Here is a 15,561-nt window from a genome sequence, read left to right on the forward strand (position 1 = left end):
GTATCACACGTGTGATTATTGTGACCTCAGTTCTTGATGTTTACAGCCTTTACTTTATTTCGTTGTTGTTATTGTTGCTATAACTGTGCAAGCAGTGACATGCTCGCATTTGCCCACAAGCAACAGGACAAGATGTCAACATAAGATGGCCAGTAAGTGCAAGTGCTCTATGATGTGAACTGCTGGTGCTGTTGTACAATATCCTACAATCTACACTGCCATGGCAACCCAGGCAGCTATTTATCTTGAATTTGCCAAGCTCTGTACAAAATCCCACAAACACGAGAAAACATGCCACATTTGTAACTGCGATTACTGAAAATGCCTTTTCATTAAAAAAAAAAAAAAATAATATGTAAGTGCCCACATTTAAGAAAGACCCAGCAAGCTTTGATTCTTCTCCAGCTTTAATGAATATCCTGTTGCCACTTTGAATGACGCATTCCATGAAAGCCGCTGTATAGGCTCTATCTGTTTCAGAGAGCATAAAAATGAGATGGAAATGAGCTTAAAAAATACACAAAGATAGGGAATGCAAGCAACTGTTGCTGATATACAGTTAAATTAGGATATTCTTTATGCATAAAGGATCAACACACAAAACACCTCTCATGTTCCTCCATTAAACCCAAGCCTCTGGCTGAGGTTACATAAATCGGAAACATTTTCACTGAACTTGTGGCGAACTGTTTGTAATGTTGTGGCCAAAGTGTTTTCCATGTTCTTTTTTCTGGAATCCTGCTGAAACCTCCTCGTATCGCTCTGTTTATGTCGCTTCTGCTGTAACATAATCCTGTTTTTATATCTCTGTGTGTTCCACGAGCCAGCCGGCAGAATGAGCAGCCAGCAAAAATGAGTGTTATCAAGTATCAGTGCCGTTTTTACTGCTGCAATCATGTGCCAGACAGAGATAGAGCTGATGGAGTGAGCAGGAATGCGAGCTATAAAGAAGAAAAGAGAGGTCTCATGTGGATTTAATAAACAGAGGAAGAACATAATATCAGAAGAAGAGGGAGAGAGAAAGAATAATAAATAAAGGAACAATACAGATTTGGTGGTAAATCCAGACAGACTCTGAGACAGCTCTCTAGCATGTCACATGTGTCTGCAGCAGTGCTGCCAAAGACAAGCTCTATTTTTAGGGGAGGAATGTACACACGGGCCTCGTGGAAAGAGTCCATAACAACAAACAGTGCGCAACACACCTCTACAAAGAGAGAGGAGCGTACAGTCACATCGATTTAATGCTAGAAGAAAGAGGAAGACAGGGAAGGAGAATGTTCAGACATCATATTTGATGCTGAGAATTTACTTTGAACTCAGTGGGACCCCCAAGAAACCCTGAAAGAACCACAACAGGTAAGAGCCGTATTCATGTAAGGCTGCAAGGAGGACTGAATCTGCTCTGTGTGATGTCTAACCTTAGCAGTACCTTACATATACTGAAATATACTTATTTCATATGCTGAAATAAATGTTAATTTATAATGGTAAATGGACTGGTTCGTATATAGAGCTCTTCTACTCTGAGCATTCAAAGCACTTTATACGACTTGCTTCATTTCTCCTATTCCCTTCTATTTTCTATGCATAAGTTCTTTCTATCTAACATTCACACGAGCAGCTATGGGTGAGTATTTTGCCCAAGGATATTTTGGCATTCAGACTGTAGCAGCCAGTGATCGAACCACCAATCTTCAGATTAGTATATGACCTGCACTACCTCTTGAGCCACAGCTGTACAGCATTTAATACTTAGTTTTGACAGTATGTGACATTTGGTATTAACCATGTGCATTAGTTTGCACAATTTGTACTAATATCTAATGCATGAAACGTGTGAAGCTCATAAACATAAACACTGCCACACATAAACACAAAACACAAAATCATCATCTGTCCCATGACACCTCACCAAGAAAAATAATTTCATGGGTGTTTCATCAGAATTTTCGACTTAGTTTCCAAAATGATCAGACGGCCATGCTGCAGGCCTCATTGAGTATCTGTGTGTGGTTAAAAAGGCTAAATATGGTCCAACTATTGCCTGAACAAAGATTATGTTGCTGTTATGAGTTGAAAGGGTTGCAAACTTTAAAACTAGACATTTGGAGCAGAATTTTAGGAAAAGCTAACCATGTGCATTTGCAGGAAAATAGTTTCCTTGATTGATTCATACATTCGGATATTCGTTCATCAAGTCACTGAAAAAAGCAGAAAGGACTTAGCTCATCTAAGAAATAGAATCCCAATATGTTATCCGAACTACACAATAAAAAGCTGGTATTCTGACAGCATTAAGCCAATAAACATAACTTCACAGCAAGCACAGTGAGTAAGTGATCACATTGCTCATAGGCTTGAATAACAAGTTGCACGTGATAATCTGAGCCTGCTTTCTTTTCTCAGCATGGATCAACCAGCACGTGAGGTCTACCATTTCAAAGACAAAGAGCAGTCCTCCAACCTGCTCCTGCAGCTCAACAGACTGAGACAGGAGAACATCCTGACTGATGTGCTGCTGTGTTCAGATAATACAGAGATCCCCTGTCACCGAAATGTCCTGGTGTCCAGCAGCCCTTACTTCAGAGCCATGTTCTGCAACAACTTTGTGGAGAGACAGCAGACCAAAATAGACCTAAAGGGAATCACGTCCACCATTCTGAGCAGCATTATCGACTATGTTTACACAGGACTCATCAGCATCAGCATGGATGACGTGCTTCCTCTGATGCAGGCAGCATCCATGTTGCAATATGGCCGCCTTTTTGAGGCCTGCTCGAGTTTTCTGCAGGAGCAGCTTAGCCCAGACAACTGCTTGAGCATGATACGACTTTCTGATATCATGAGCTGTAAAAGTTTAAGAGACAAAGCAAAAGAGATGGCCATGAAGAGCTTCTGCGACGTGTCAATATCTGAGGACCTGTGTGAGCTGTCTTTGACGGAGCTCATGGGATACCTGGAGGATGATTCCCTTTGTGCAGAGGAGGAGCAGGTTTTTGAGACACTTGTTGCTTGGATCCATCACGATCCTTTGTCCAGGCGAGGTGCTATCAGTGACCTTTTCAAGAAGGTTCGCCTTCGATATATCCACCCCACCTACCTCTTCCAGTTCATAGCCAATGATCCTCTGATCCAGTCCTCCACCCTCTGCACTGAACTCATAGAATCTGTTAGACGCCTCATGTTCTCTGTTAGCACAAAATGCAGTGGAGACATCGCAGCAGACTTTAAACATCCCTGGGTTGCGCCAAGGCGCTACAGCTATCATGACATGTTGGTGGTGGTAGGAGGGAGGAAGAATAATGAGCAAACCTCCAGGGAGGCCATAGTGTTCGATGAGAGGAGCCAGATGTGGCAGTGGCTTGCTAAGCTGCCTGTTCGTCTCTACAAAGCCTCCTACGTTGCCCTACACAGTATCCTCTATGTCATCGGAGGTCTGACCACAAATCCGAAGAACAGCGAAGTCAGTAGAACTGTCTACACCCTTTCCCTTAAGACCAACCACTGGCGGACAGCGGAGCCTATGTTAGAGCCACGTTTTGCCCACCAGAGCGTCTCCTACCTCCACTTCATCTTTGCCCTGGGCGGCCTTGGACCTGACAGGCGATTGACAGGCAGCGTGGAGAGGTGAGATGGTCCGTCCTTAGTCAAGAAACTCTGCATACACAGAATGACACACATGAGCAAACATATCTCTCAATGCTCTCATCAGGTACAACAGTATGTTCAATCTGTGGGAGTTGATGGCACCCATGCCTGAGGCTGTACTGCACCCCGCGGTGGCTGCTACTAACCAGAGGATCTACATGTTTGGAGGAGAGGATGCCATGCACAACCCTGTCAGAATGATACAGGTATTACTACACCTGTTACCTTTGCAGTCATTTGTTTCATCCATTCACATTTATTCATGCACCCTTTTTATTTCTCCTCTCCCCTGTGTAGGTGTATCACATTGCCAGGAACATGTGGTCTAAGATGGAGAACAGAACAGTGAAGAATGTTTCTGCTCCTGCTGTGGTCATGGATGAGAAAATCTACATCATTGGAGGTAAAAGGGCTAAGACAGATAGAATAAACATGAACTGCACATGTGATAATGATAACGGTGTCATTTCACCGGGGGCCTGGACTGAACTTTCATACCATTAGGAATGAAAGTTCCATTAGGAAAATGGGATTTTTACAGTATTCTTCAACAAAACAAAGGGATTCTTGCAAAATTCTTGATGGATCACTTTACAATTTCATCACCACTACATACCAAACTATTGCATATGAATATATATATCATAATATCTTCTCTGTCACAGGATACACCAGGAGGATGATTGCATACGACACCAAGGCCAACCGATTCATCAAGTGTGCCAACCTAAAGGAGAGGAGGATGCACCATTCAGCCACCGTTCTCAGTAACGAACTGTATGTAACAGGCGGACGTTACATCAATGGCCACGACGTCATTGAAGACTCGGACGCTTTTGAGTGTTACGACCCGAAAACAGACACATGGACAAGTAAAGGGAGTCTGCCTTTCAAACTGTTCGATCACGGCTCCGTGACTCTCACATGTGTCTCACAGACATGGTCGAAATCATAAATTAGGCAGGCAGTAGTGTTTCGTTTTGTTTTGTTTTGACGTCAATATTTTATAGAACAAATGTCATTTTCATTTTTTAATGTTTTCAATTTAAAACTAAAGTATTTAAATGTTAAGCACTATTTATTCCACGACTTTTCTGTGTTGTTGTTTAATGCCTGACTCTGACTCGCATAAAAGAAGACGTCTCTTGTTGCATAGCCTGCTCTTAACCTGTCTGGCTTCACAATGGGTGAGAGTGCTATTTTCAGCCTGCTCTAAATCCAGAGATTTCACCTGTCATGTTTAAATCGAGAGGGCTGTGTACCGGTTGGTGCAACTCAAAGCTCTGTGTGCAGCTCGTAGGTTTGAGCCTGTTGACGTGAGCAGCAAAGCCTTGGATCAATTTCTGTCACTTTAATGAAAATGGTGGTGAAATTCATGTGATAAAGAGCAAGAGATTGTTAATGCAGTGCTGAAATCAAAATAAAAGCATACCAGAAGGTCAACTGTTTTGGGACTTTGGGTGCCGAGCATACTTTTGCATCAAATGCTGAAATCATTTGTTCTAAATGTTCAGGTTTAATGTTTTTGTACTGTTGTTTACTGGTTTTAGCCCGTTTTTGTACAGCTTGAAAATAAAATCACAGTCTATATATGTGGTCTTTCTTCATCCCCACAGTACGTCTCAGCAGTTCTTGGTCTGTTGACAGTGAATCGCAATCTGAGCCGGTGCCCTGTATGTCTCATCGTATGTCTGTTTAAACCCTCTCACACTGGATCTCAACATGTCCAGACAGGTTCCTGTTCTCCACACACATGGAGATACAGAATGCAACCATGAAACGTTACCCTTTTATAAAGAACATGCTGAACTTTTACCCAGTGAGAACATCATTGCTGGCCCTGTGACAGTGGGAATTGAGTCCACGAATCCCATCTGACTCACTGATTTGTTATGGTTCACAAATTAGATGTATGCTAAAAATCTGAAGATATGCGGGACAAACAGCTTCCTATAGAATGATTGCATAGTGCAAGTTTAAGCAGCAGTTAAAGAGATTACATCATTTTATTCATCAGTGGCATCTGCAATGTAATGTCAGCCTTTCGTATGGCGTAAACACAATGTGACCAGAGGGGACATTTTTTTGAAACCATAAGTCACTGGGTCAGATGTTTCAGTCGTTTTGCTGCCAGCAAACGGAGCCCAGGGAACAGTGGGTGGAGTGGCCGAGACAAGGTGGTGTGGATGGGTGACTGGAAAAACTATAGGTGATCTGATGTTATTTTGAGCAACAAACAAGAAGGGCAAATGTTACACCACGTGAGGCATGTGGCCCGGCCGGTTTCCGTGCAAGCTGGCAGATGTGAGCGAAGACTCGAGAGAAACTCATGAGCGGGGGTTTCACAACAGAGAACCTGACCGAGTGATGAAACCCATCCAAGAGGAGCAGCAACAGGTGTATGTGTTTGTGTAACTGTGTGCATATATATGTGTGTGTGTGTTTGTGATTAAGGTGTTTGGCGTTTCAAGTGGGGCCGTGTCTGGTCACAACATCACAACAAAAACAGACAGAGGTGAGAGTGGAAAAGATCATTCACTGACGACCTTTCCTAGGTTCTAAGTTGACAAACATATCAGAGAAAGATATATTTCAACATATTTAAACATTTATCTAGATATAAATATAGAAAATGTATAAAGTTAAAAAATATACATTTATGCATCACATACACACATGCTGGCTCTGTAGGGCTACATTATTGGTCATTCCACGAGTAAACTAAACCCAGACTCTTTAGGTCATAGCTGCCTTCTTGGTCAGTCACTAACTGACTGCACTTGCTGGGACTTTCCAGCCTGCCATTCAGCCTAGTCTACAAATAGACTTAATCAGACTTCAGGGACTCACAGCATATTACTGCATTACCCTGAAGTTCACACAGTAATACATTTTAGGTTTTTCAGTTCCACTTCTCACACACTCTCTATGGTCACCCATATGGGGAACTACTTCTGCACAAACAGCTCTGCAGCTGCTGAGATTATATGCCCCGTATGGCTCTATTGTATCTAGCAGAGAGTGTTCGCAGGCCTTCTACATATATCAAGATGTTAGATTAAAGCCACAAACATCTGTTTCAAAAGCTTGAGCCATAAAGTTGTAATACGCAGTCTGAGGTGGATTTTTTTTCTACACGGTAAAAAAAAGGCAAAGAAATAAATAGAGGAAGAAGAAGCGGAAATACATTTGTAGCGCTGGGGGGTAGTTTGTGACCATCAGCAGCACAAAAACCACACGAGCCACATCTGCACGGCTTAATGTGTCAAAGCACAAGTGCTTCTTGGAGGGAAACCATGTGCCAGAGATAACATGTTTTTCCTGATCATATAACGTGTCGTGATATACGACAGCATTGTAAGCGCTCACTCACATGGATTGAGATACACACATGCGTGCACAGCTGCCATTGCAGCAGTTTACTGAGAAGTGTTTGCTATGTTGGAGCAATTTTTAGAAAGTTGACATTTATATCCGCAGCTAAAAGACAGGTTGACCAGACCAGGGTGTGTGTTGCAAGATCTTAAAGGCACTTCTTCATCAATCGCTTTTATCTTTGTTTTTTCAATGAACCGCTTGGTCATTGCACTGAAAGCTCAAGGCTGGCATGAGAAAAGCGATTAAAGCTGTAAACACACAGACATAAACTTTTAATGTGTATTCCGAAAAGCCACACACAGATTAATGTGTAAACGTGTCACATGTTTAATGAAGCTGATAAGATCCGACCCAGTGACCTGTAAACGCTATCTTCTGTAACGTGGGCCAAAGTCAACAAAATACCCTCATCCTGTCTTCACGGATCAATCTGGGCCATTTTGGGAAAACTGAAACACACTGGTAAGCCCCCTGAATTACACACACACACATGCAGACACAAACACACTCCTTCACAATCCACAGTGTGGCCAAATACCCTGGAAAAATCTAGAGGACAAATCAGTCTATTTATAATACAGAGTGAGACCGAGAATCAGGGCACTTAGCTGTGATATTGCAGTGTAATTTTCCCCCTTATAGATTTACAGTGTCATGAAGTGAGCGCTGATAAGGCTGAGCAGGCCGCTTCCTGAACAACAACTGTGTTTTATCAACATCAATCCATCAGGCATTAAAAAAAATGTTATTGTTTGAACAGGCAGGTTTGCAGTGTGCCTTCCTCAAAGTCAGAGGTTTGCTGCAGGATGGCTTACACAGCATATTTGGAAATTATGCTTGATTTGTAAACTATTGAATAGTGATTAAGGAAGATGGGATCAAATCAGTATGAATTTAACCCAGCTCTCGTTTGAGCACGCAGACTTGTGAGGTATATCATTTTTCTGTTTACCAAGTGTTATTTTCTTTATATTTAACCCAATCATCAAAAACAGCAGTGGTGATATAGATTTATGAGTGTAACAATGATTATTCCTTGTACTTGAACTCCGACCACAGCCAGGAAAGTAGCAGTGTCTCAATGTAAAAAAGCAGAAGAAAAAAATGAATCAAGCACAAAGAGTACACACAAGTCAATCAAACGACTGCAAAGAGACACAAAACATCTCTAAGTCCAAGCATAAAATGAAGTTGAAATTGACTTTCTCAAAGTTACATAATAGTCTGTATACATTAAAAAACGCCTTCCTCCAATGTGTTAAAATATTTGTTGGTGTCCCCTGTCATTATTTTCCATGACATGAGGAGTGTTGATTCCTCCGCTCGCTTCTCCGAGAGGTTGTGCAACGCTGGAGTTGATAAACAAAGCCACGTGTTGCGGGGAAGTTTCCAAAGTGGGCGGAGCTCGCGTGCTTCCGGGTTCTCACTTGGAGGATATAAAGAAGAGCTGCGCAATGTCAACAGTAGGCTAGAAACACAGGGGGCAAAACAAAGCACTTAGAAGCGGGGGTGGTTACATAATAAGCTAAATCAGAGGGCTTTCCAAAGATTTCTCACACATTTATTGACTTTGTTTAAGTTAGCGTCATCGAGTGAGGATGCCTTTTCTCGGACAGGACTGGAGGTCGCCGGGTCAGAGCTGGGTGAAAACCGAAGAGGGATGGAAAAAGACAACAACCGACGACAAAAACAACAATGTCTCCGTGCAGAGGTTGGTCATTAACCGAGAGCTAAGAAATGGCGCTGTCTCTGAGGAGCTTTGGAAATTGAAATGCGCCATCACTTTTGTTTGGTTAGAGAGAGATGGAGGGAGGAGGGACTTTCTTCAAAAGTCCAAACAGCATTATGAACAGAAGCAGGCTGACACACACACACCAAACCAAAAACAACTATAGGCCTCCACCTCGGTGTCGTTTCCTTCTCACTCACCTCAGTGTCTTTGTGTGTTTCTGGTTGCTATGTTACTTTCCTAGGCTAATCACCGAGCTATTAATAACCTCCCTAAACAAGTGAGTGGATTAACAAAGATCTGTAAACTTTCCAGATGAGCTACAGTCATTTCAACACGGCCCAAGTTACACTTTTTTCTTTGGGTTTGATGCTGGAGTTGCTCGTTGTGTAGAAGGAAAAGGTTAAAGTGGATTGCAGTTCAAAATAAATTAATAAATAAATGTGTCCTTGTGTTTTTGCAGCTTCTGCAAAGAGGCCGAGGAGGAGGAGAGTTTTAACAAGGAGAACCTGCTGCTTTCTTTCAGCTATGACATGGCTGCCAAGAAGAGGAAAAAAGACTTAATGAACAACAACACAAAAGTCCCATGTGAGTCCTTATTAAAAACAAAAAAAGGAAGCAAAATATTTAGCCCGTTTTAAAGCGTGGGAGTCATAAATCACATAGCAATGCATCAAACTTAAGTTGGAGTAGGTAATACAAGCAGGAGAAAGCTGGAAGGGAAGGCATTGGTGGAGCACCTCCTAATGACACTGATGTTTAGTCATTCTCCTGCATTTCATAAACTCCCTTTCCAAAGGCAGCTCTGAAAACTTAGTTGTGCTGAATACATTTGTCACAGTGCTTATAAGCCGCTTAATGAGGGCAGGCCACTAACGTAAACACTTTGCTTTCTCACAGATTTCCACAGGGAAAAATGGATTTATGTTCATAAAGGAAGCACCAAGGAGGTAACAAACCGACTCATTCCGCTTCACATCAACTTTTCATATCGTCATTGCTAATGTAAACATGCTGAGAAAACTATACTCCTGCTGAGGATTGCAATCTAATACCCTGATAATTAAATTCTCCCAGCGCCACGGATATTGTACACTGGGAGAGGCCTTCAACCGCTTAGATTTCTGCAGCGCCATCAAGGACACGAGGAGATTTAATTACGTTGTCAGAGTGAGTTCTCGTTTCTTTCCTTTCTTCTTAGTTTGTGCTGTCTCTTTCTGTTTGTCTTTCTCTGTGGTTGTTAATGGGAGATCTGTTTGTCAGTGGCACAGAAAGGCTTAAGGTTAAGAGGGTGTGTAGGCCTCTGCCAGCTTCTTATCATTGCTCTGCAGACAAGAGTCTCTCAGTGCTGATGATAGGGACCCAGGGAGTGTGTGTTTGAAGTAGGGACACAGTGTGGCTCTTTTTGTTTTGGAATATGATTGCCAAAGCATGTTGGTATCCCATAGGATTAAGCGAGGAACAGATGGATCATGTAGTGAGCTTAAATGACCAATTGGGAGATATTAGTGTCAGTAGCATTGTGGGATATGAACAGAAAACCTGGAAGGCCATGCACGGGAAACTCTTTAATGAAAGTCATCCACACATGCACAGAGTTTGAACAGATTCAGCTTGGTGGGTATTCCTGACAAAGACGAACAAAAAAGTGATGCTCGCTTGCCATCATCTAGTCGAATTTGGAGCTTCTTCCTCACTGAACTGAACACCAGCTCTCCCACATGTGCTCACATGTGAGGCAAAGGTGGGGGAGTGTGTATGCAAGAGGAGGGTGACAGCTGTGCAGTGAGGTGCGACCACCTGACAGTTGCTTCACGAAACCAAACCCGGTGGTAGTCAGATGATTCGGACCCCTCTGCAAACACAAACACAGATACCTCTGTCAGGTTAAACACCCTCCTTATGTGTTCTCCTCACTCATCCAGTGGTCCAGTGTCACATTTCTGTCTTTCTTTTTCCCTCTCTATGTTGAGTATCTGTGTGTCGTTCTTATCTAAAGAAGCATTTAAATGAGTTGTAGCCTTCTTCAGGAGGACACAAGAAAACTTTCTCTTGGCAGAACAGTGAGGTTTCAGGGGATCGTATTTTATACAGTGCCAAACCCATAAATGGAGATTGGGCTCTAATCTTATCGGAATACAAAATAATCTGGTAGTCCAGATAAGTGTTAGATTTACTGCAGATATTTGGCTAACTCCTATTTGTTAACATCTCTGTTGGAGTTTGGGATTGACCTTTTAGTTCAGGTTCCAGTTAACGAGTGCAGTGTAGTGTGGTAAGCCCAAAGAACAATATGGCTGTGAAACACTAGCGCCTGGTCTGGACACAGTGTCCTAGGTCACTGCTCTTCACTGGTTGTGTCTGATGGCATTTGCGGGTTCATTTAACTCTGTCTCAGTTACACAGATCAGATTCTTCCATGACAAGGCAAGTGGTCCTCCATTTGTTTTTGTTTTTTTTCTTTCTTTTTTTTCATCTCACAGCCAGTGAACGTAGGTTATTTCAAGGGCGAGCCATGTGTAACTTTAAAATGAGCATCAATGCAGAGATGGCACATAATAACAAAAGGTGGCGGCGTGTCTAATTCTGTCGGTGTGTTTGTGGAAAAAGTGTGAGCCGCACGCCAAAGTATAAAGCGCAGTTTAGTGAACTGCAGGAGCTAAAAGTAGATACGGAAACGCACATTGTTCTGCCCGGCTGCTCTACAAAGAGAGGAGCACTTGATGAGCTGCTAAAAGAAGAAGGGCACGGGATTAGGTTTTAGGAATGGCGCTGGGAAGAGGGGGAGGGGGGGGAAGACAGTGAGGAAGGAGTGAAGAAGCTTAAAAATGGCAAAGCTGACAGGGAGCATGAGGATGAAAAGGCTCAAAAAAGGTCATTTGGTTAAAAATGACGCATTATTAAGATGGCTGGTTGACTGGTTCTTATTTTTCAGTATCCTAGTACCCCAGAAAGTACCCCGCAGTTTACCAGTACGCTGATATACAAACAAAGGTCATGACGTGGTCAAAATGAGCCAGTTTCTCCATGATGTCACAGCATCTGCTGCATGCCAGACATGCCACCCTGTTGGAACCCGCTGTTTGTCCGCTAGCCAACGGCAACAGACATACATACACACACGCGCGCGCTTACACAGTCACGCACACTCTGTCAAATGATTCGGCTAATTCACATGACAGGAAAACCAGGACTCAAACGATTAAAAGCTTGCTTGTGCTGGCATGGGGTGGCTGACCTTGTTGACAGCCTGCGCTCTTATCCAACACCTTTCCGAGTAGCTTCTTCCCCTAATAAAAGCCCTAGAATGCTGTTAGACGTCCACAGCTTCACTTGAGAGAAATGACCACATGGAACGTCTCCAAAGTTGTTCTAGGCAGCAATTATTGTTAGAACCAAGTGCTTTGTAAGAATGCAGCCTAACAATCTTTAAGAAACACTGCAGTGGAACAGAGCGTCTCACTTGCAGACAGGATGAAATTTATGTTGTTTCTTTTTTTTTTCCCCCCCACCTCCCCATTCCTCCAGCTCCTGGAGCTTATTGCCAAGTCCCAGCTCCCCTCACTCAGTGGAGTGGCGCAGAAGAACTACATGAACATTCTGGAAAGAGTGGTACAGAAAGGTGAGCTCTGATGCCCTGCCTCTTCATTTCAGTCTTTTTGTGTTTCAGATGATTTTCTTTTCATGTCGTTTTGTTTCCCTGTGCTGTTCTTAAATATTTGCCCCTCAGTCTACTTAGTTTTTGCTAAGCTCGTATATACAGCGTAGTGGACTCTTCTCGTCTTACTTTCTCAAAAGTGTAAACACAAATAATGCAGGTATAGCAAAGTGGAAGCTTTCGATATATGATGAAATGAACCTTTGTGATGTCTGAAGAAGGCTGGGGATGGAGTTCAGTGCTTTAGTGGCACGCTGAAAAACTCTGACAGTCACCAGACCCGAGTGCAAGTCACAGTGTAAACTAAATGTTCCTTCTGCTAAACAGAGATTCAGGTTGTTTAGGTAGCGTTATGAAACTGTTTTGCCAAATATTTGAAGTTCTGCGGGGCCGTTCCATCACAACCAAATATTTAGTTTAATAGAGTTTTTTTTTTTTTTTTTAAATAATTTTTATTTAAATAATTTTATTTTGCGGAGTCGCTGTCTACTTGGCTTGAAACTTCATTGTATCATTGTGGTCATTAATCTTGGCTGTTGACCAACTCTCCACAGTCCTCGATGACCAGCAGAACGTCCGCCCCATCAAAGAGCTGCTGCAGACCCTATATGTCTCGCTGTGTGGGCTCGTTCAGGACATGGGCAAGTCTGTGCTGGTGGGGAACATCAACATCTGGGTACACCGAATGGAGAACATCCTGCAGTGGCAGCAACAGCTGGACAACATCCAGATCAATAGGGTAAGCATCTGCCTACAATGCAGAACTCCAGAGGGGCTCTGAAGTGCAAATCTTTATTACATCATAGATTTTCTTCTTTTTTCTCATCTCTTCCTTTTTTTTTTTTCTTTCTTTTTTTTTAAGCCAACAAATACAGGTCTGACTCTGACTGACCTGCCTGCCAGTCTGCAGCTGAACATCATGCACAGTCTTTCTGACGGCAGAGACCTGGTCAGCCTGGGCCAAGTGTGTCTGGAGCTGGGGACCCTCACAGAGGACCGGCTGTTGTGGAAGAAACTCTGCCAGTACCACTTCACAGACAGACAGGCATGTAGAAATTTAAGGGAATGCAAACACTTGCGTACGTGGAATGTTCAGATGGCCTTTATGGCATCTGTGATAAAGCTAGCCTGGAAAATGGGAGGCAGTAACCCAGCACCATGCTCAAAAGGCATGCATTTGATAAGTGAGTGAGGGATTCTCACCTATAGGCTAAAGTGGGTTACAGAGAAGCTTTACAGGATAGACGCCCCCCCCCCCCCCCCCCCCCCCAAATGACAAAACTATCCATTAAGGTTTCTAAAAATCTCACTCTGAGTGTGACTAGTATTATATGAATAAAATAAAAGCCTGAAGTATTTATTTATTTATTTTATTTTTTTGAGTAACATTTTTTAAAAGCCTGTCTTATATTTTAGATCCGGAAGCGGCTGATGGTGTCAGATAAAGGTCACCTGGAGTGGAAAAAAATGTACTTTAAGCTGAGCCGCTGCTGTCCTCACAGAGAGCAATACAGCGACACCCTGCACTTCTGCACACACTGCCACATCCTTTTCTGGAAGGTACTCTGCTTCATTCTCTTTCATTTTGCACTTGATCAGTGTAGATGTGAAACTAAAATGTTCTTGTTTTTAAAGCAGAGGGGGGAAAAAGGCATTATAAATTCATGCAATGTTTCTTTTTTTTCTTTCAGGATATAAACCACCCCTGCACAGCCAACAACCCAGAAAGCTGCACCATGTCCCTCTCCCCTCAAGACTTTATCAATCTTTTCAAATTCTGATCCCTCCCACTCACAGACGCCCCGAATCCCGATGATCGGACTGTACATACTGCTGTACATATTGTTTTCTTTAATATCACGATTCTTGGATGTATTTTAGAAGAGACTGGAGAGTGCTGAGGCAGCAGGACAGTTATGCAATCAGGTTTCTTTTGAGCGAGCACTGAAAACCCATCAGAGTGGGTTAACTGTGGAAAGCTAGTGGACGTGACGAAGAGCAGTAGTGATGTCGAGGAAATCGGGCTACATGCGAAGGAAATGAAGGGAATACTTAACTGCTGGAGTTCAATCTTAGTTTAATGTGTTTTCTGAAATTACACTTGCAAAGTAAAAGCACCTTTTGAACTTTAGATTTGAGCACCTTTTTTTGGATTTTGTTTTTTCTTTTAATCTTGTATTTCAGTGGTTTCCAGTAATTGTTCTTCAAAGGAAGAAGAGCGATTTCTTTAAAGTTGTATTTGTTATTGCTCGTATGGGGAGGTGCAGTGTGCTTGGTGTTTAGATGGAGTCTGTACTAATATTCATGTTTGGAACTGGGATGAAGAAAAGTAAATGTTAGGTTGCAGCGGTACCTAAGAGAAAATGAATGTAAGCATGAGTTGTAAATAACCGTTTAGACTGGGTTTGACACGTTGACTCACTGTCAGTCTTTTCTATTTTGATTTCTTTTTCACTTTTATAAGGATTAGATTTTTTTTTTTTTCCTGTTGCAGGCGATACAGCCGCAGCACGTGAGTGCAGTATTACCAAAGATTGTTATCAAAGTCAGTGTAACAGTGGTGTGTGCCTTTATCATGAAACTTGAAGCCGTATAGGTACAGCTTGTGCCTTGTTTGCAATGCTTTCAGATCCTAATGCTGTTTATTTTATTTTATTTTTTATCATTTTAAACATCAAGTGTCTCATTTACAGAAGGGTTAAGCTCTGAGGCTCTCACACCAAAGTTAACTGTTTGAGATATCCCGCATGACATCGAGCTGATTGTGTTTACTTAATGAGATTTTTGGCAAGCGGCTCAGCTTGTGCACTTGGGTTTGAAGGAACAGTGCAGTCTGACCCAGACTCACTTTTTTATTTTTTATTTTATTTTATTTTTTCACTGATCAGACAGTGAAGAATGATGTACATGCTATGCAATGCATTCTCTTTATGTTCTGTTCAATTAATAAAAGGGGGGCAAAAAAGCCCTTAAAGCTGGTGTCATTTCTGAGTAGTCGCTACACCTTTCTATGGGGGGGGGGATGAATAGAGCACTTGATCATCATGGTATAACACACAGTTAAACTTCAAGGAATCAATCTGTCCAGTAAGGAAGCAGAATCCATTGTACACCAGTTCACTTTCCTTGGTGCAAATGAAAGTGA

General features: G+C 42.4%; 2 protein-coding genes across 2 annotated transcripts; both read left to right on the plus strand.

The window, feature by feature from the left end:
- The first annotated feature begins 1,154 nt into the window (after positions 1-1,154).
- Positions 1,155-5,243, plus strand: LOC113031896 (kelch-like protein 38). Its single transcript, XM_026184411.1, has 5 exons — positions 1,155-1,359; positions 2,410-3,630; positions 3,716-3,857; positions 3,949-4,054; positions 4,317-5,243. The coding sequence occupies exons 2-5, from the start codon at positions 2,411-2,413 to the stop codon at positions 4,604-4,606; spliced, it is 1,758 nt and encodes a 585-aa protein (XP_026040196.1). The 5' UTR covers positions 1,155-1,359; position 2,410; the 3' UTR covers positions 4,607-5,243.
- Positions 5,244-8,448: 3,205 nt separating this feature from the next.
- On the plus strand, positions 8,449-15,400 carry fbxo32 (F-box protein 32). Its single transcript, XM_026185267.1, has 9 exons — positions 8,449-8,740; positions 9,222-9,346; positions 9,659-9,708; positions 9,836-9,928; positions 12,287-12,380; positions 12,971-13,155; positions 13,279-13,461; positions 13,833-13,976; positions 14,108-15,400. Exons 1-9 carry the CDS (start codon positions 8,628-8,630, stop codon positions 14,195-14,197), a joined length of 1,077 nt encoding a protein of 358 aa, XP_026041052.1. The 5' UTR covers positions 8,449-8,627; the 3' UTR covers positions 14,198-15,400.
- The last annotated feature ends 161 nt before the right edge of the window (positions 15,401-15,561 follow it).

The sequence above is a fragment of the Astatotilapia calliptera genome, chromosome 11 (assembly GCF_900246225.1).
Source record: "Astatotilapia calliptera chromosome 11, fAstCal1.2, whole genome shotgun sequence".
In the NCBI taxonomy this organism is placed as follows: domain Eukaryota; kingdom Metazoa; phylum Chordata; class Actinopteri; order Cichliformes; family Cichlidae; genus Astatotilapia; species Astatotilapia calliptera.

Bases quoted from the DNA above. Each gene is read 5' to 3' on its own strand.
- LOC113031896 (XM_026184411.1), top strand. From the start codon at position 2,411: ATGGATCAACCAGCACGTGAGGTCTACCATTTCAAAGACAAAGAGCAG. The intron at 3,631-3,715 runs GTGAGATGGTCC...TGCTCTCATCAG, and splicing joins TTGACAGGCAGCGTGGAGAG to GTACAACAGTATGTTCAATC. The intron at 4,055-4,316 runs GTAAAAGGGCTA...TCTCTGTCACAG, and splicing joins GAAAATCTACATCATTGGAG to GATACACCAGGAGGATGATT.
- fbxo32 (XM_026185267.1), top strand. From the start codon at position 8,628: ATGCCTTTTCTCGGACAGGACTGGAGGTCGCCGGGTCAGAGCTGGGTG. The intron at 9,929-12,286 runs GTGAGTTCTCGT...CCATTCCTCCAG, and splicing joins GATTTAATTACGTTGTCAGA to CTCCTGGAGCTTATTGCCAA. The intron at 12,381-12,970 runs GTGAGCTCTGAT...AACTCTCCACAG, and splicing joins GGAAAGAGTGGTACAGAAAG to TCCTCGATGACCAGCAGAAC.